The following is a 21561-nucleotide window of genomic DNA, read 5'->3' on the forward strand; positions in this document are numbered from 1 at the left end:
TCACCTCTTGAAACAATCTGTAGTTTCTGGCTTTGCTTATACCTATATCCCACACCACCAGCACCTGCAAAACACACCACCAATACTTTATTAGGCTATTCTTTTTTTATTATCATTAAATCTAATACTTCATTTCTCAATTATTTAAATTATTTTTTGGCTTGTGTAAAAATCTAAAAATAGTGAGAAATGCACATCAAACTTAGAGCGCAAATAACACATTCAGAACACTTTGGGAAGATCCTTGGTGTTCTTACAGGAAATAAAAACACAACAGCAAGCAATTATCAAAATAGGTGCCAATTCATTTTCTGTCAATCATCTCATCGACTTATTGCATCAGCAGTTCTTTGATATCGTTGAGCTGTGTCTATTCTGACAAAGCATCATGTTTCATCAGCACTTCATATGAAAAAAAATCCATTTGTAAACTGGTAACTACAGCTGTCAAACAGTCCTAGTGAAGTAAAAAAGCCTGTTTCTCTCTTAGCTGTGGTGGAGTAGAAATACAAACAGGCATGAAAACAAAATACTCAAGTACTAGCATCTGAAAATGTGTATTTAAGTACATTCCCTTGGTAAATATAAATGTGTGAATGTTAGCAACTCTACTTCCTGTCTGCTAACGTCATTTGGAAGTCACTGAGCGCAGCAGCTTTTTCGCTCTTTACCTTTGAGGTTTTGGTTCCTGAGTTTCGGATACAGTACAGTCCGTCTTGTGGAGGGACCGGGCTCTCTTTGAATAACCTGCAGGTGCAAACATCACAGGTTACAGGCCGTCTTTTATCACAGACGAGCTGAATACTGGTATCTAATGTAGTGACCGACTGCTCCGAATAAGAAAGACATATAACAGATATGTTTTTCTCTTTTTCCCCAGTGTATTAAATTTGGGTTTGAACTGGTGTAAGAGAAACTAGTTTGTGAAAGAAAGGAAATAACAAAGACAACGTCAATAAATAACTGTATGAAATAAAGCGGAGAGAGAGAGGGGGCAGTTATCTTTGCTGCCACCAGAGGGCAGAGACGCTGTGCAGAGCAGCGTGGCTGTGGCCAGCTGAAGGAATATCTGACTTTACAGCACCATCGCTCTATAAAAATGCGTCTTACTTTTCCACAAAGCTGGTTTCAGTCGTGTCAATGTACACAGATTCAGGCAGCTGCACCTGCGGAGAGAAACACCTGGTTAGACAGAATCCGAACAACGTGCTCATTCAAGCACTCGTGTGTAAGTTGGTTAACGTTGCTTAAAGGTTTGTGGCTGGAGGAAAGATGGAGAAAGACAAGATCATGACCTTAAGTGTGAATGACATAGGGGCGTATTTACAGACATAGTCCCACAAGATTAAAATACTCATTTTAGAAAGTGTTTTTTGTCTTTTTTTTTTAAATATGTTTCCTTATCTTCATGATTTACCATCTGGATTTATCTCGTTGTTCCATCCTCTACACGGGAGAGTACTGTGTTGACAACTTTTTTTGATGCAAACACGCACGGAGATGTCCGATTTAGCTGCCTTTCTACAATTGATGAAGGATGGGATGAGGTTCATGAAGGCAGATATACAAATGGGTTAAATCTTCTGAGCAGACTCACGTTATGTCTGATTCTATGCATATTCTCATAAATAAAAGTTAATTCATGTTTTTAGTCTATTTATAGGTACTGTTGTATGCAGTATACATACAACTGGGATACACTGCTTCATCATGACAGAGCTGACTGTAGTGCACATTTTTAAGCAAAAGAAAAAGTATGCGATTTGGAGTTCAGCTGGACTTGTCCTCCGCTGAGCAGAGGATTGTGGGTAAGCAGCCAGACAAGCTTGCTGGCTTTGCACACTGCAAAATGTAACTGGATGCGTGAGGACATCCTGGTATTTCAGGCGCACTGCGTTTGACATGCTATGCTTTGGGTCACGTCGGGCTCTCTTACGTTCTCATAGTCGTCGTCAGAGTCGCCGTCTTCGCTGCGTTTGTCCCGTTTCCTCCTGAAGTCTGCGGGCGTCTCCTCTCCCAGCGAACGGAAGCTCTGGCCGTCTGGAGATGCTCTTCTGGGAGGAAAACACTTCTTAGTGAGGGCAACTTGAACCAGATTCATAGTGTATTTTTCTTCAGAGGACACGTTTCTGCTGTTGCTTTAAGTATTTTGTGTTGAATGTTTTGTGTGCGTGTGTCCAACTTACTGGAGCGGGGCTCCTGGCTTGGGCTTGGCTGCAGGCATTGGTGGTTTGGCTGACGGCGGAGGAGGTTTGGGCATTGCAGGCTTATTGTGTAGTCCAGCTCTGAGTAGAGGAGAGTGCGGAGGGTGACCAGGCAGTGGTGGGTGACTTGAGAGCGTCGGGGCGAGGGACAGGGTGTTTGACACCACAGGTCTGTGGGGGGGCCCCCCAATATTCACAGGATGAGGAGGCGGTAGGCTCGGCTTGATGCGATGGTTGCCCATCACCCCGTGGTTGTTGCCCAGTGACTGGGTCCCTCCAGTATTAAGGGAGCAATGGGTGGGGCCATTTAGCACCATCCTAGACTCTAATTGGTCACAGATGGGCAGAGTGGCGGGGGAATGGATCGACATGGCCGGTACGATCCTCCTGTCGTTCCCCAGCACCCCCACGGATGTCGCCCTGCTCTGAAGAGTTTTCTTTGCGCTGGGGGGAGGAGGAAGTGGAGGGGTGGAGGAGAAGGACTTGTGCAGATGAGGGGCGAAGGGGATAGGTGGAGGCGGTCCTTTGCTGAGGTCCTTCAGTATGGAGGGAGGAGGGAAAGAGGGCGGAGGTTTCTTGGGGAGAGCGCTGTTTGGGTTTCTGTGTTGCGGCGGGGCGGGAGGAGCTGGACCCTTGTGGAAACCTGAACTGGAGTCCTGGCGGAGCTGGAACACTGCCGGCACTGGTGGAGGAGGGTAGGAGGGGGGCGGCCCAGGTTGTCGAACTGAAAAAAAAAAAAAGGAAATTAGACCGGCGTCTAGTTTTGTTTCCTGATATGTTTCGATGCACTTTAAAGGGATGGTTCACCCAAAAAGCCAAAATGTATCATTACATTTATGAGCTGTAGAGATGTGTGCCTTCTCTTGAATATAATGGAACTAGATGACACTTGGCTTGTGCTGCTCAAAGTGCAAATAGAGTACAATTAAAAAAAAATCAAGCAATGTCTCTTTACTCAGTGTTATCCACAGACCCTGTTGTGAGCAGTTTCATGTAGGAACTATGTTCTTACTACCTTCCACCAACATATCAATGCACAGAATGAGGCGTGCCTCTGTTCATGGATGAGACACCCGTGCTTGTGACAGCGTGAGATGTAAACATTAATGGCGACCCCCTCGACTGAGCTGTAACATCAGCTATAGCTTGAGAAGATGCACGCTTCCTTCCGCCCAGTGGTAGGGTTGGCCCGTGTAGTTGTTTTTTAGGAGGAAAATAGTGCTCTGCTGTGTGTGTGTGTGTGTGTGTGTGTGTGTGTGTGTGTGTGTGGTGGCTTCACCTGCTTCACCGTCCGGCTTCAGATAGTCTTCCTCGTCTTCGTCATCATCATCGTCACCATAATCTACACACAGAACGTAGAGATGCCACGAATTAATAACACGCTGCTCTGACGTGTGTGTCACCTGTGTGCATTCACCGAGATGTTCTTACCATCCTCTGTGTTATCGATGGGGTGTTTGATGTCCATGGGCTTCTCAATCGTGCCATAGAAACTTTCTGTGTCTGAATCTGAGTCACTATAACAACAACAACAACAACAAAATCTCATCATGATTCCAAAATGGCATATTTTAAGTCGTAACTATTGAAATGTTTTCGTATGACAGTAACAGCTTCCAAATTTTGAATGAAGTTGAAAGGAAGTCAATAGCTAATGCGTCATCTGAAAACCTTTTAGCCACTAGCCTGTCTGCCAGAAGCCGTTATTGCTGTAAGCTAACCAACTAGCTTTTAAGCTAGTTAGTTAGCTGAGCTTCCACTATCATGAGTGCCGCCGTCATGAATTAATGTACAGAAAGAGACCACCGTAACTTTGTATTCTATATTATGCTGGTCATCATATTATTTGCTAGCCCATTTATTAGCTTTTGGCTAGCTCCCAGCTACATGTAGCCTAATCTAAATACTTTTGGGTTCCTTTAGCTCTGACATCAAGGTTTAACTCAACAAATGAGACTCACAGACATTAATGTTAGTTTTCGCCTACAAAAATTATTTGTTTCACTAATACAACATGTTTGGACTTTCTGGCTTTTGAGACTGACTTAGTTTTCATATGAGTACATCCATTTCCGGTGAGTTTAAGTGCTCCAAGCAGTGTAGACATTTGCCATGTCCCAATAGCATCATGTGATCTGAATAAAAATAAACTATGAGGTAGTAGAAAACTAATCAAAAACAAGAGGCTGTGTTAATTGCCTACATAAATTATGAATAAGCTTGTAGAATTAGTTTCTGGAGGGAAAAAAACTGCTATTAGTCTGCTGAGAAAACCGCAATCATGAGTCTGTAAGTTCTCAGACAGAATTTAAAGGTGACAAAGTCACGGTGATAAAGGAAGTCGGCTGTCTGTGAGAGTGTACATGTACACAACGGCAGAACGTGACAGAGCTCTTACGTAAACATCTTCGATTGCATTTCACCTCTCAGTTTGTTTGTGCTTCGTGTTTTGTTTCAAATATAGTTCCTTTTCACCATTTTTTATACTTTCAACATAACTATAATTCGTATATTAAAGATACAGTGTATCACAAACTATGTGAGTCTACATTTTGTCATGAATATGATGTGATTTGCTGACGTTACCTTGGAATGTGGCTGTCTTTTCTGTCGTTATAGTGATCTATCTCCCTCCGCAGGTATCGCATCCATTTCTGTAAAAAAATATTTATATATGGTTGGTGAGTGTGTATACTTGGGCAATTTCAGTGCTATTTGATTGAAGGCATAAAAGCTAATATGTGTGAGTATATTTGTTCGTGTGTGTGTGTGTCATTCTCACCCTCCTCTCGTCCTCGCTGGCTGCAGAGAAAAACCATGTCCTGTGTTTCTTGCTGAAGTGGACGATCTTAAAAGGAAATACGTTACTGGACGTCGTCTCCTCGGCTGCTCTCATCACTCTGTGGAAGAGCCGAAATGTGTTAATGTGTTATAAAATATCTGTAAAGGCATACGAACAGATTTCAACTATGAGTTAATTTAAATGAGCCATGCAGTCATCCCTGTGATAATAAGGCAAGAATTTTGAACCTATGCTGATGACTTTATGTCCTGTAGAGCTACTGACACCTGTGAGTGACATGATTACGTTACATTACATTACACATACATTAATGTGCTGTTCATGCGTACAGACTCAAATGCTGCAAATGCTACAACATGCCCAGCGTTGGGGAAGCTAGCTTTGTATGCTACAAATTACTTCACAATAGCAGATGTTACAATAGAGCAAAGGTCCCCTCGGAGAAATCTAGTTTAGTTAACTTAAACTACTTAGAAAAAGTAGTTCAAAGTACTTGGAAAAAAAAAACACCCAAAACACCCCAACTGTTTATGGGAAAGTACAAGGAACGTTAGCGTCAGTTTCGTATGCGATGTCCGTCAGTCAGGCACCTGCCTTCCAGAAACTAGAGTCCAGGTGGGGGTAATGCACCAAGCAGGATTACTCATCTGGCAAGATTACTTCTCTATTAATAGATAGCAATCATCAATACTTATGAGTTTGTCTAGTGGACACCTATTATATTCAAGTTTTCTTTTATTTTTATGGCCCCAAATTGTAGTTTCAGCTGACAACATATGCCAATGAATGTGAATATGAACGTAGTTGAACTATCAGCAAGCCACTGCAAATTGCTGTTCAGCTACTAGTTAATTTACGTAAAGTTCACAACCCCGCAACACTAAAGATGAGTGGCACTAATGACTCCGAAACTTACAGCTCACACGTGTCCTTAACGACTCTCTAAGGACACTCCCACACAGGGTTTAAACACCTGTAACTCCCCTCCAGTTAGTTAGAACTGAAGGAGCCTCTTGGATGAGAGGCAAAACATCGTCAAGAAACTGAAACAAGTCCAGATGCCTACGATACAGCACCTAGATTTACCATGACCTGGATGGCTGACAACATTCATCAACACTGAAGATGTAATTTATGTTGTAGTGTTGCCCGCCATTACTGAAAGGCTTAAGAGATGCAAAGCAGCGTGAAGTCAGGATGTTGAAAAAAATCAACTATATATAGATGTCCTCTGATGTACTTGATTGCAACCTGGTAGCAACAAACACTTGTTTTGCAAATAATAAAATATTGCATGGTAACACATCGCTGTAGATACGAGCGATGTGTTTCAGTAGTAAGCACAGTATAAACTGTGTAAGCATACCGTGAGTCTGGAAGTATGCTAGAAACAATATTACTTATTGAGGACAGTTGAAGAATCGTCACTGACCTGTTGTAGCCGTTGAGAGAAAACGCCCCCTGTGGTGCTGGAGAGGTACTGCTCTTAAAGTAGTACACACAGCCCTTGTGGATGATGGTGTACCTCAGAGGCCCTGGACGACAGGAAACAGATATTAATAATGGTTTCATCCATCCACCTGTATTGTGGAACTGAGCATGGGCAGAAGTACAATTGGGTGCAATATCCTCATGACCTTGTTTGGCTGTGACCCGTTCAAGTTTCTGGATCAATAAGGACAACCTATTTAGGGATTACAGTGTACTGTAAGACATTTATTCTGCCCAGCCACACCTAATCTTTCAGTTATGAACTCACATTTCAAGAGGCTGAACTGGCTGCCTCCCTTCTTATGGAGGTATCCTGAGATGGAAACTCCTCCTGGCATGGTGAGGAGGTTCTGGGCCCCAATGGCTCGCATCGGCACCGGCCAGCACACCTCTGGTGACGACATGGTTCTACCAGGAGAGGAGAGGAAAAGATGTCATTATAATTCCTCACTAAAAAAAATGTTCTTGTTAAGACTCCCTGTGATGAATTTAGTTCTGGTTGTACCTGTAGGGATCAAAGAAGACAAACAAGATCTTTGAAGATCCGGAAATGTTTTATACCCAGAACCTGTCTGTGCTGAGCTACATCAGCTCTCACACAGAGAACTACAAGGCACTCGGTGAGCCTTCAGTAGTACCTTAAGAAAGGCTACTTACTTTCACTTTACGCTTCTTTACAGGCCCCTGTGCAGCTGTATACGGTATACTTATTCTGGGCTGTCCCACACGGAATTATAGCGTAATTGAAACTTGGTGAAAACGTTGGTTCCCAATCCGAAGTCCTTGGTCCAAGATCACACAGTGCAACACATCCACTGACGGCCAAAACCGAACCAAACAATTCAAAAAATCCGTCAGTGCTGCTTCGAGCTGCAGCTGCTCCGACCGTGACCACACAATCTCTCACCCCCTCTCTCTCATGAGACAAAAACACACACAAAACTGACTTCAGTGAAGTTTTTGAAAAGAGACGAAATGTCAGAAATCCAGCATAGATGATACACTCATCAGGTGTTTGCAGTGTATGGTTGGTGTATTCCCTCTATGCTGACAATGACCACTTAGTTGAAGCAGCAGCTTTTCCATATTTCCAGCTGTTCTTTGCAGGCATGTGCACAATTAGTCATCTAGTTGATTAAATGCTACCCTTACTTGTTGCCGACATAGATACTTGTTGGTTAGGCTTATTAGTGGTATTTTAATAATGTACTGAAATGAAACGTCACGCTTCCATAGTTAAATGTTACTTTATAAAAATGAGCATCCACTACTAATGCTAACAACACGGAATAAGCAATAGTTTAAAAGTGTTTAACCTTATAGACTTAATCGTGCTCAAATTTGACTGTTTTCTGAATGTTTGACAAGCCGAATGGTCTAAATGTCAGCTTACGTTTAAATGTCATGGACGAAGTCGTTCTGAACATCCCTCGTTCTTTCACAGGGACCAGCTACATTTCCACTGATACAGCAGGTGATATTATTGACAGAGAGAGTAAACAAAAAAAATGACCCTACAGGTGCAAGCAGGCTACTACAACTCATATTTACATTGCTAGTGTAGCAGCGACCTCTAGTGACTTTAGTAATTAGGGCGGCAAAGGAGGAAGTCAGGTGACGGACTACAGAAGAGGGACAATGTCCACATAGGGAGGAGGATGGAGTGGGTGATCTGATCAACAAACGCAGGAGACTTTCACCCAGGAGAATGCTGGCCGAGTCTTGTGCGAAACAAAAAAAAGTCCAAGGTGAGTTTAGGCTTCTTAACCTTGCGTACATAACATAACATAGCTTAAGCTGTGTTAAGTAACATACTTACATTAACCCAAACCACAGTGTTTTCCTAAACCTACCCAAGTTCTTCTGCTGCCTAAACCTCTCTGTGAGTGTACGACAAAGGTCTGGTCCACCTGTTGCTGGTATGCTCCATCGGTCCATTGTAACTCACTGGAAATAGACCCACTCATTCGTTTAGCATGAGGATGTGGCGGTATTACCAGTTCATGTTCATGTGCACACAAGAACTACAGGAGTGTTGCCCATGAGCAAAAATCATCATCTAGCACTCAAGTTAGTAAGTATGTAAAACTTCGCACCTTATTTTTTTTTTTCTTAAAACATCAGGACAGAAAAAGAAGAAAACCACAAACACCAGCACAGAGTACATACAAGAGAAAACACTCACAAATACATACAGCTGCCCGTCAGCACTCAGAGCAACCCTTGGAATGATGATGAAACAACTCAAAGAAGTGGGTTTTGATGTTTTTTTGAACCAGCCAACGGACTCAGCTCGTGTAATGTGTGGGGAGAGATTGCAGCATTTGCCTTTGGTGTTAAGTTTCGGTAACGCCGACAGGTTGTGGTTGGGTGACCTCAGTGACCTCTCAGTGGTGTAAAGGCTTTAGTGGCTTACAAAAGTGGGATAAACTTAATTTCAACCCCAGTCTGCCCGGTTGTGTTTCCTACCTCCTCCTAAGCCTCCTGTTGATGCTCTGAACCGCGGCGCTCTCCCTCAGCCGGCTGACTGTGGAGGCTAACACTGTGGACGTCAGCGCCGGCAGCAGGTCCATGACGGAGACGCCGAACAGACAGCCGACCGGACCCGGGCTTGTTTTCTCTCTGTCCTCAGTGGGTTCACTGTTGCGTCTCATCAGATCCAAACTGAGAGGGATTTGTCTGCCTGCTCTGTGCCTCCTCTGATCACACTCTGGTCTCATTTCACTCTCTGATGCTCCCCTCAGCCTCTGCTGATCTCTCTGTCTATCTCCCTCACCCTCCCTCGCACATAAACACACTCAGACTGAGATAGTGCACTTACGCGAACACGTTCACACACATTTCTACGCGAACGCACAGACAGGAAACACATTATGTCCTGAGTCATTTTGATGGAGCTCAAGGCTTCATGTAATTGGCGTGTGTGTGTGTGTGTGTGTGTGTGTGTGTGTGTGAGAGAGAGAGAGAGGGCAGTAGTCAAAATAAACATCACAAATGAAGTTCTTCATCCTCTAATGTGTTTATGTGTAACTTCCAGTCTATCACCAGCATCTTGTGACCTCAGAGGGAGAGATAGGGTGTGTGTGTGTGTGTGTGTGTGTGTGTGTTAAGGAATGAAAATCTCACTTCTCGACAATTTCCACTCCCTTTGTCTCGATAAAAAACCTGCAGGAGTGGCTGTTTGTCCACTCAGTGGACTGAAACCAATCTGCCTCCACACCTGTTCCGCACGTGCGGTGACTCTGCAGTAAAAGGCAAATCTACTTCTAATGCCTCATGTCAAATTCAGTTCACCGGCTTTGCCCTCGGTATACTTCAGACCAACTAGATTGTCTAAAGGCGAACAGCTATTCCGAACGGCCACGCTTGAAGGCAAGGCATCGTGACGGAGGTGAGATACGACGACTTGTACAAGTCGGGATAGCAGTGAACACTTTTGGACGGTTCGTCCTTGAAGGCTTCGCGTTGTTGCGATTGGCTATACTCACAAAAAGTGGTGGAAGTCGAGGGAAAAAGCTGGAGGGATGACTCCACTGTTTGAAAAGTGTTTTTCTTTTTTTTCAGATGCTGTTAGAAGATCGGACGAGCGCTTCAGGAAATCTTGGCCTACGCCGCCTCAAACTTTGACAATCCTTCTTTTAACCTGCTTCTTGCAAGTCCCCCAAGTAGAAGGGCCAAGGTTCATCTGATGGTCTTTGAACAACGCGGGATTGTACAAGAGTGCATGCTGCTTATGGTGGCATGCAGGGGATGAATTGAGGAGTCTCAGAGCCTGAAGAAAGTAGCTGCTGTAAGGGGTGGAGTAGAGTGTGTCGCTGTTCTAATCATCGTTGACCTATAGCAAACGGATTTGACAATGCTGACATTTCGGGGGAACAGAGAGCCAGAGAATGTGTTGGCTTGTCAGAGGAGTTTGGAGATCAGCCCTGTTGCTACTCAAAGGATGCATGGAAGAACTTTACAAGGCTTAATACTAATTTGCCAGTGTACTCACAGCAGTTCCATGTACATTATACGGTATTTTGTACCAATGGGTCCATTAGCTTTTCATAATTCTTGTGTACAAGGTCAAAGGAGTCACACAATAACTGATATTCCAGCCCAGTTTCTATTAAAAAAAAAATGTTGGCATTGTACGTTTCTTCAAACCATGAATATGTTGAATTTCTACATTTCACTGGTTTCATGTGCACATTTCTTCAATAAGGACATCACAAGCAGGTTACATGTCACCTTCAAGGAGAGATGGTTGCACTTGCAGATTATATTTGTAAGCGTGAAACTGCTGGATGTTTTGTATAACAGGATGTTGGGACATTTTTTCAGCCATATCAGTGCTGACAGAAGCAGGCAGCCCAAATATGAACTCTACCGAACCCTACCAAATTGTTTTTTGAGCCTAAACCTAACCAGACCATAAACCAAGCATTGCCAACGTTTATTCTGTTTGCTGGTTTGGACAATCACAACTAATTAAATGGGAATCTCCTCACTAACTTCTGAAATGTCTCGGAACAAATTGTTGGTAAAGAAGGACATTCTGGCCAGACTCATCTTCGAGTTGAACCTTCAGTTTTGCCCTTTTGGCAAAAAGAGCGATGTTGAGTCAGGCTCCAAGAATCGAAAAGGGGAGAAAAACACAAGAATCCTGGGTGTGTGGACAGAGGGAGGGAGTGGGAACGGAAAGCTGATTAAAAAATTGGAGGCAAAAAACCTGCCTGAGACACGAGCAGCCAGGGTGGAGCTGCTGCTTGTTCCTGACCTCTGAGTGCACTGCTGTGTGTGAGAGGACTTCAAGAGGACCTACAAAGGCTATCATGGGGCTTGTTTGTCCAGTTGTTCAACATGATGTTTTCTGATAATCAGTGGAAACACACACACACACACACACACACACACACACAGAGTTGACAAAACCTCATCTCAGTCTGAGTGAGGTCGAAGTTTGCCAGCTGTTTATCATCGAATTTCCTGGAGTCCTGGCTCAGCCGCGGCAGAGCAGACGCACCGCCGGCAGACAAAACTGAAACAACATGACGGCACTCTGGCTGTACACTCAGCCTTTTCGCGTTTTCTGTAGGAAGAGGCTTCAACTTCATTCTCTTTTTACACTGTCAGAACGGGCAGAGACTCACGGAGGACGGCGGACACGGAGGGAGTGTCAATCACATTCAAGACATTTCAAACTCTTTCACACGTACCAGCTGACACTTGGACTGGTTGCACTGTGTGTAGGCAAAATGTAAGCAAGGGGTGTCTTTTGGAAAACAGGAGAAAAGGGTGATTCCAGATCAATACGTACAAACTGTGCTTCAGTGCTTCAGCAAAAACTGCATCTGCTCTCTGCTGCATCTGATAATGTCTTCTGTTTTCATAATGCAAAAAGTCTGAAATGATCCTGAATAATGCAATGCTCTGAGAAGAATCTAGTCATATTGTTAGGATTAAGCTTTAAAGCAATTTTATTTTATTTAAAAAAAAATTTTTTTACCTTTAAAATAACTCCTAATCATTTTCATCAGTGTCTTGTACTAGGATCACTTGTTTCTAACTGTAGTGAGAGGGTAGGATCACAATGTTCAAGATACAAGTGTCCAACACATAACATTGTTGTGATGTAATGAGTTTTGCTTGCAGTTAGCGCCTACAAACTGTAACAGACCTGGGATTTCCGTTTATGACAGCGACGTGGTGCTCAAAAACTGCGGGGGGAGCCAAATCGCACAAAAAGCCAATTTCTTCTGCAATCGTTAAGAGAAGAAGTTGTATTACAAGATGAGAAAAAGTCCAATGCGTACGCAATGTGTACAATTCCATTCGCAAAAAAAAACCCCCATAAAAATATAACAATTCTGCTCTCAAAATCTCTAAATATTGTAAAAAAAAGTGGTAGTTTTATCATAATTATTTAAAAAAAAAAATTAATTATCAAAGAAAAACCCAGGTGTCATCACTTTGTTCTTGAAATCTTTTTTTTTTCTCTCCCAGCAGTGTCTTCAATACCTGTGGCTCCATTCGAAGAATTTTGTTAATCAATTTTTTCCGACATGCAAAAAGTCTTTGATCCAGAAGTACAGGCAACATTAGCAAACACAGAACGAAAACAACAGAGAATCGACAGACGGAGGAATCCCGTCCTCGACGAATGAGCAAGAGATTGTGCAGATTCACCCGCACTGCCAAGTGAGTTCTCGTGTCGGATGAGGTCACTCCCTCCACTCAGAGGAAATGATGAATGAAAGAGTCAAACAACACCTCTCTGTCAGCAGGATTTCTGAGAACTGAAGCTTACCCAGACACAACATGTGTATGACATCACTGACAAGTGCAGCAATACAGAGATTTATGCTATCCATGGGCCGTGTTCACTTTACCTTACATCATAATCAACAACGAGGACACTAATGGATGCCGAAGTTTCATTTAAAGAGAACAACGGCGCGTTTGAACCCTCTCACCCCTCTGAACTGTTTTATAAGTTCTCCATTCTGAACTCGGCTGTCGTTTGTGTGCCAGAGATGTTAATCGGAGAGCAGCTGTTTGTCAGGAAGGGAAGCACAGGAGCTGCTCGCATACCAGACTCATTGAAACATATTTCCTCCCTGGACAGGCACACACACACACGCACACACCCAAACCACACACACACACACACACACACACACACACACGATGTGAAACAATGACTGGGCTCAGCGGTTATTTAGGAGATCACAGCCTAAGATTGACTGCTGGTTAAATGTAATAATACCACAGAAATGGCAATCTGCAGGAGACAAGACATACTCATAAACACCGTGGATGCATGTGTCTGAGGTTCACTGTCTGCTCCCCTCTCTGCCAACAGAGGATTTAAGGACGTCAACTACCTTAAGACCTCATAAATTGATCTAATACCAATCTAATACAGGACTTTTGCGAAGTCAACTAGCAATCTGCGCGACTACGGATACACAGACAAAATGTCCCTATCTCTAAAAGCCTATTGAAAGCCTGCAAGATCCCGCAAAGGGCATCCAAGCAGCAGCTTTACAACCAACGCTCTTGTGTCAGTTCTTTCTGCTTCACATTGCTGATAATAAAAAAAATGTCTTTTGAGGATGTGACTGTTCTGTTCTTTGTAAACCTCGTTTTCCTCTCTTACAGAGAAGACAGACTGACCACAGCAGACTGACCCGTCTCTTCAAAAGGAAACTGGTGCAGCTGCAGGTGGAAAACCCCTGATGAATGTAATCGCAGGGCAGCGGCAGGGTGGTACAAGACGTGTACTTTGGCCTGTAACATTTCTTTGTAAATGTATTCTTAGTGCAGCGTTTAAGTAGCAGGAAGCACATTTTGTAATGCAGGGCGCTGAAATTGAAAAAACAAAACAATAAGTGAAGTTCAAGCTGCAGTATGTAACGCTGTCGGCGGGTCGACCTACCAAACCTAAGCCAAGGTATTTGCTGACCTGGGAATGAGACTCAACAATTAACTATATTTCTCCAGAATCACCTTTTGCACCTTTACATCAGTATCAGGGGATATCACTGTGCAGCCTTGTTATACACCGCCCCCCTGGTGCCCGATCCTCTGCAGTCAGTGACTGTCTGTGGTCTGTGACTCTGGTTTTTTCTGGTTTTGTGCTTTTAGTCCGCTCTGCAATAATCCTGAAAATGCAGTGTGTCCTGGCCACCCTCACATTTTGACAGATTGCCCTATTATCTGGAGTGTGAAAGGCCAATCACAACAACTTGTCTAATATGAGGTGAGTTTGATACACTGCCTGACAGAAGAGTGTCCGGATTTAAAGTCACACCTGTCCCCGCTCCGATTGGTTTATTGGTGTATCTAATTGCTTCCAGCCTGCAGGCCCGTCGAGTGCACAATCCAGGATCAAGATACTCGGCTCAAACTGTCAAGCTAGACGGTGCCGATCTAATATGAATCAAGAGTGTGTTACTGCGAGCCTCAAGTGTTTTTAGTAGGGCTGTCAAAGTTAACGCGTTAATAACTCGTTAACGCAACATCCTCTTAACGACGTTCATTTTTTTAACGCGCGATTGACGCTCGGTATTTAAAAAAAAAAAGAAACGCCCATTGTTTGATTCACGGCTGTTGATGGCACCTGTAGTCTTGATCCAGAGGGCGGCAGAAGAATAAGAAAGGGAATCAGAAGAAGAAGAAGCAGGGTTGGCGTTCGGGAAAAACACAGTGGACTGAAAAGCGAAAGTGAAAGGAAACGGATAAAGGACTTATGAACGGCAAATTCACTTTCTAAACGCTGCCAGATGGATCGGTGGATAGGACAAAAGTTATCTGCACGTACTGTCGACATGAAATGAGCTACCATTGAAGTACGTCGAGTCGCAAATATCATTTGCAAGGTGGCAGATGCTGAGAGCTCACCGCTCCCCCCCCTCGCCAAAAGCTGACATCACCATGTTTTGATCACATTTAGGGTAAGGGGATATTTTTTGAGCCTTTTATTTTCCTGAATGATTTGAAGTGTTGAATAAACATTTTCATAAAGCAAGCATATTTGCCCTTTCTAATGTTGTGAAAAGTATTCAGAACATGAAAAAAAATACATTAAGGTACATTTAGAACAGAAAAAAATGTGCTAAAAAAATTGCAATTAATTTGCGATTAATCGAGAGTTAACTATGGACAAAATGCGATTAATCGCGATTAAAAAAATTAATTGTTTGACAGCCCTAGTTTTTAGAAACATTTTTGTTGACTTTTCAGCTTGAAAACAGACCAAGACACACCAAACTTGCAGGTAATGCTCAGCGGTCCTTCACAAGTTCTTTTTGATCCAATTGGTTGCAGTTCCATCTAATTGCCTCTAGGGGCATTTTGATCTACTCTCGTTGGTAACAACGCGCAGAAATGAACTAATACGAATCAGTCAAAGTTGGGAATGCATAGCAACATCTGAATGTGACCTGAACAAGAGTATCTTTAGATAGCATTTTTAAAAGTATTGGGAAATACAACACCTTGACTAATAAAATGTGAATTCTAATTCATTCTATATATATATATATATTTCTCACAAAGTCTGATGCTTCATGTGGTTTTCAGTTTGGCTTGGTAGGACGGTATTCGCTGAAACCATGGGATAATGAGTTTGATCCCTGAAACAGCACGCAACTATGAGCAAAATCACCAACGAACATGTATCGTTGAAGGCTCAGAAGCTCACAGGATGTACCGACTGTTGTATTATGTGTCATTTAAAATGTTCATGTGACACCTCATGGCGTGGCACAGATTTCAACAGCTGCCAGGTGTCTGCTATAAAAATGTGTGTGGCTAGCCGACGCATCCCCTCGCTCTTGTGTTTTAGGCTCAGACCTGATTACCAAGCCCCCACTGCCGCCGCTAGACATACTCGCTAACACACAAGCCCAGTCGGATGGAAAGGTCAGAGGTAAACCGCTGTACCAGGTGCAGCAGATGCACAGAAATGTCCGTCCTACCCAGGAAACATATGCAGAGCTTTTAACTACGACACGCTTCCTGTTCCCCCCCGACTGGCGACCACAATGGTTCCTCCACAGGCCCAACTTCACACTTTCACAGTGACTTTAACATGTAGGGTTTGAGCACATGAATAGAAACCGAGGGTCAGTATGTTTAGAGAGGTTTATCTGAACGCTGGAGTGTTTCCTCTTCCACTCCAGCTTATTTGTCCAGATGAATGATTAACGGAGGCTGTGACAGAGTGTGCGCATGCTGACAACATGGAAAGAAAACCGTGAAAAAAAAAACTGCAAGTTTTCATTGTATTGGAAAGGTCTCCTTTCCACCCAGGGTAGGGCAGCGGGGACTTTCTCCCGAGAAGACAAAAAGCATTGTGGTGCTATAACTAAGTAGATATGATGTCTCTTATGTTATTGTAGATGAGGCCCTTTTCCAATGTGTATACATGGTGGATGTCCTTTTTTATGTGTTCTTATGGTTCTGATCTGCTGTTTCCATGTTTTGATACAAAAACCTATCTCCTCTACAGCCAACCTGTTCTTTTACCCGCAATACATTAAAGGTGTGGCCCTGAAGAGAGTCTGCAGATCACCATTAACAAGCTCTACTAATTTGAGGATTAAGTGTATACATGCACCTACAAGTGGCTGTGAGGCAAAATCCAGGTTGACAAAAGTCCAGAAACTCATGTTATACTTTTTAAGTTCAGTATGTATCAAGCTGACATCACAGCCATCCACTCGTGGTTGAATGCCGACAAACCGCACTAAACTAGAACTCAGAAAAGCTTAAACCATGTTAGTAAACCATTTATTCTCATGGCCTCAAAAGTGCCAAATGCTTCATACTCAAAACCCCCAAAAATCCACAAGTTTGGCATATTGAGGGTCTGAAGTGAACTTCACCATTTTAAGGTTATTCTTTGGCATTTCCGTAGTCCCTAGAGGAGTAATTCAGCTAACATTGGTGATCCTCGCCTTGTTTTTTAGCAAACATGAGGTCAAACCTTTAATTTGTCCGCTTCTGTGGCTTTCGACCTACTTCTTCCCAGACGATCAGTCTCAGTCACACTCTACGTTTTACTGCTATTTATCAAAAGATGGTAAACTTGGCAAACATTACCTACACGTAATCCGAATATTGGGATCGACACCGTGAGCCAGCTGATGTTTCCTCAGGCTGTGAGACTCCTGAACTCACCCTCAACACTCCACCATCAAAAGATGTTTTGCTTGAGTAGCACAATCTTACAGTACAGTATCTACAACTTACATTATGTTGTACAACCCTGTGTTGTACAGGGACCAACAGATTTGTTCTCAGTTGGAGAGGCCTTTGACCTTTAAATCACAAGTCCAAGCTGAAAGTACGATTTGAAAAATGTGCTGAATGTGTGAGCAGCCGTTTCACAAAGATACGGTCTGATACAGTGAAAATACTTGTCACTACCAACTGAGCCTGAGGCGAAACTGGACTCATCACTTCCTGTATCCAGTTTCTTCTCGCTTTCACACAACGGTTCAGAATCCGAGCTCCCGAAGCAGTGGTGATATTGTGCTTTTCATGCTCTTCAACAGAACGAAAGTAGTTTGAGAAAGGATCGTAATGTTTTTATTTGTTTGCAGCACCACAAAATCCTTGTTGCATACGAGCAAAAAAAAACCAAACAAACAAAAAAAAACGTCCCTGTCCCCGTAATTCGCATGAATCTGACTGCTGTACGGGCGGCCTGAGCCGTGGTGGTGACTCAGATCAGTCTGAATGATTCTCCTGTGCAAAGCAACACGTTACATGGAAATGTGGACTCTTTTTTAGTTTTCAGACAGTTGGTTGCGGTATCATCTGATGGACTTTCCCTGCATGAATTTTATATACGTACACAGAATGGCGCTGTATGACTAAAGGAATTCACCTGACGAGGGTCCGAGGACCACTCGTGAAATGCGTAGGATTCATCGGTTCCTTCTCAATAAACCAAAGGAGAACAGAAACAGAAAGTCAACGTTTACTCTCATCACACAGACACATGCAGGAGTGGACTAATAGAAAGGCGAAAAACTCAATGCATGTCCTCTTTCTCTACCTGTGGCTTCTGAAACACCATCACTTCCTGTGTCCAAATATGGCAGTGCTACTCCACAGGAACCGTGCAGCCGTCACAGTTCCAACGGCTACAGGAAGGATTCCTCAGAGTGACATACAGACACACCAACACACACACACACACACACACACTCTCACACATATACACCGCACAGGTCTTCAACTTTGACTTTTTAAAGATTAGAAGGCTGTTCTGTGGCTCTGTTTCCTAAAAACCACAAAGATTGCAAGAAGACACAGATAGTGAGTTATAACATTAGAGATAAAGAGGCAGAGAGAGACAAAGAGGCAGGAAGAGATGGAGACAGTGTTGAGATTTTGCACTGACTGCAGGACCACCCTCCCCCCCCCGACATGGGGCTGAAAATGAGAACACATTTCCTGTAAATGTTTCTCTTTTCTGCCTCCGACATGAGGTGACGACTGACAGCTGACGTGAATGTTGCGCCGTCACTATCATTATGACCATCATGACCATCATTTGCCACTGGAAAACATATATTTGTCTCTGAGCAGTAAAACCAGCAAAACGGGTGTGATTTTTGTCCGGTACCTTCGTTTGGATAATAAAGTGGAGAGTATAAAATAACCACAAACTGAGAAAAACAGAGTGTCGCTATTTTCTGCATATTAAAACCAAATCAAGCTCCCACATGAAACATTAGAAAAACATAAATGTTAAAGGGGATGTGTTGGTCTCACAGATGCCAACTGTCTGACCCAAATGACAAAAGTTTCGCCCTTTTGTGGGGAAACAAACCTGCGAAATCCCAACAGTGTGATTTCCCCTCCACAGAGGGTTTTTCTCTAAGTTACCCTGCTGCAGTGGTAGACAGGAACGCTTTGAGATCATTGCGAGATAACAGTGCACCACACAAGTGTTTCCATTAATACCTCGACTTTGCTCCCAAAAATGTGTTAAAAGCACCTATAAGTGCCTAACCATAATTTCAGGTCCCCTTATCTGTACCAGCCGACCATTATGGTAACAAAACCATGCAGATGGACTCGTACCCTCATTTGTGTTGAGGAAGACTGAAGTTGTACTCGCTCACAGATACCAACAACCCTAATGAAATATGCCTGGTCTTTTTTCATCAACATCCATGCATTATTCATTGAAATTAATGAAAATGTTAAAGAAAAATGAGTGGTCCACTTATCCAGATCCAACCCAAGAGTCCATTGGGTCTATTCTGGGCTGAGACCTGTCCTCCGTCCAACTTTCATGGAAAACCGTTCCGTAGCTTTTTGCGTAATCCAGCCAACAAACAGACACGGACGGAAACATTACCTCCTTTGTGGAGGTAAAAACACACATGATGGGCTTATAAAGTACAATGGCAGTTTAAAACTTTTTTGCCTTTTGACCTATTACAAAAAAAAAAAAAAAAAACGTCTTGACTTCGGGCCTTTTTTCACTACTATCAAACTACCTGTAATTGTAGAGATGCAAATGAACCAAACATGCTATTTGATACATCCAAAAGCAGCAGGATGTGACCTCCTGCACATCCCCAATTTCATTTGCAATGATGTACTTTGCAATGTGGTTGCATCACATTCAGCCTATGTGATCAGCCTGCATGACAAACAGTAAACAGGTTTACTGCCTTCTTACCTTCTCCCTTTTGTCTTTGTGCTGAGATTTATCCTGCTCTGTGCCCTGCTAATGTAGTGTGCGATTCTTTAATATTCCTGTCATGCACACGAAGTGCCCAACCCTCATGGGCTGACCAGACTACAGAAATAAAGTCACAGCGACCAAACATTTACTTGCATTTCACGTCATTAGAAATGTACAATGGACTTAAGCAAGATATTCTGCCTTCACTTCAAGGCTTGTGGTATTTCATTTAACCCACACGTTTGACTCTTTAACCCATTCTCCCAATAAGGAGTCTTCGGGGAACAACGCTTGATTCCAATAAACGCAACTTTACTCGACCATGCTGTAGTTTCTTACATTGAGTCACTGCTTGACTGCACAGAGCGCAGGAAGGACACTGGTTTCACTGCTGCTGTTACTGCAGTGTTGCACCTCAACCTGTGATAAATGGACATTGCACAGTTCTATTCCGATGACGTCTGGTGAGAAAATGCGTACGTGTTTACTCCGGCCTACCTGACAGGCAACTTCTTCTCCATATAGACTGAAGAGATGCTGCGACAGAAACAGCAACCATCATTGGACAAACAATTTGGGGTTAAAAAAAAAAAACAATCACGTGGATGAAAAGGAATGTGAAAAGATCAAAAATAACTGAAATGAGGAGAATCTCCAGATATGATTTGCAGCTAAACTCTTCTAAACTAAAGACATCGTTGATGGGAAACACCTCGGTTGCCTCATCGGCCTCTTGGGTAACTGGGAAGAAACTTTACCGAATGGCAACGACAACAAATAAAGATGACGTAAACCTCCAGCTGAGCGGTTCCGCAAAGCACAGCCAATATCTAAATCCATGAACAGAACCACTGGATGCCACATATCTGAAACCCAAACGGATCCCAGACGAAGACAGAAACCAACCTACGGGATATCACGTCAGTGCCCGAAATAAGTCTTAGAACTGGCCACCAAACCATTGCAGGGAAGGACAACCTCATGTCAACTTACCTGCGCCTTAATACGTACAATAAGTAACCAAAAATTGATGTCACGGACGAGACAAAGAATAAAAGATTAAGTCAAGAACACAATATGTACTGCAAAGAGTGAAGGTAACTTACATGACATCCCTTTGTTCCCGAATACACATCCTGGTACTTGGCTTGGAGCTCCGAGCAAACGACTTCTTCCTCATGGATGGAGCGGACATGTCGTAGGACATGACAGCGGCAACACAGCACAATAAACCACCATACTTTTTAACCGCGTGGAGCGACGGAAGATGGATGCACGGTTGGATGGACGGAGTACAGAATGGATAGATTTGAGATTAAAGGAGTGGTTAGATTTGGAAGAATACAGTAAGAATACAGATCGATGAACGAAGAGGCGGAAGATTAGATAAATACTTCAAACGATTAATGGCTGAAAAATAGAATAAAAGAAGTGGAAGATAGAACAATCGGTCGTGCTGGTTAGGAAGTCTGTTGGAGGTCTGAAGCCCTGATACTCCACCAGTCATTTCCTGCAGAGGCCTCCTCCTCCAGCCCCGATTGTCATTGGTCGACCGGCTGCAGCATAATCCTTCCTGCTTCCTCAAAGCTCAGATGGGATTGGCTGCCTGGTACAACCCACACCACAACAACACACACACATGCCTCACACACTCGGACTCATTGTACCGCAGGTATAGGCATGGGGACTTTCCATCCCCCTAACACTGGAACAATACAGAGGTCAAGCACACACACACACACACACACACACACACACACACACACACACACACACACACACATGGCTACAAACACAACCTGAAGTACAACTGTGTTGAAGAGTGTTTGTAGTTGTCAACTCCTTATTAGGGATACACATTT

At 43.3% G+C, this 21561-nt stretch overlaps 1 protein-coding gene across 5 annotated transcripts in view; it reads right to left on the bottom strand.

The window, feature by feature from the left end:
- The window catches only part of sh3bp2 (SH3-domain binding protein 2), a 32104-nt gene that overhangs the window by 2290 nt on the left and 8253 nt on the right, over nt 1-21561 (bottom strand). For 2 of the 5 annotated variants that reach the window (XM_030434637.1, XM_030434638.1), the window contains exons 2-12: nt 6767-6906; nt 6440-6542; nt 4987-5104; nt 4791-4858; nt 3636-3721; nt 3484-3546; nt 2187-2928; nt 1937-2054; nt 1111-1166; nt 672-747; nt 5-64 (exon numbers count right to left, since the gene is read on the bottom strand). In XM_030434637.1, coding sequence (XP_030290497.1) covers nt 5-64; nt 672-747; nt 1111-1166; nt 1937-2054; nt 2187-2928; nt 3484-3546; nt 3636-3721; nt 4791-4858; nt 4987-5104; nt 6440-6542; nt 6767-6902 — 1626 coding nt within the window. In that variant the 5' untranslated portion in view covers nt 6903-6906. Of the gene's footprint in view, nt 1-4; nt 65-671; nt 748-1110; nt 1167-1936; nt 2055-2186; nt 2929-3483; nt 3547-3635; nt 3722-4790; nt 4859-4986; nt 5105-6439; nt 6543-6766; nt 6907-8967; nt 9256-20805; nt 21185-21561 lie in introns of those variants that run through there. The other 3 variants (XM_030434636.1, XM_030434635.1, XM_030434634.1) reach the window with 3 other exon arrangements.

The sequence above is a fragment of the Sparus aurata genome, chromosome 12 (assembly GCF_900880675.1).
Source record: "Sparus aurata chromosome 12, fSpaAur1.1, whole genome shotgun sequence".
NCBI lineage: Eukaryota > Metazoa > Chordata > Actinopteri > Spariformes > Sparidae > Sparus > Sparus aurata.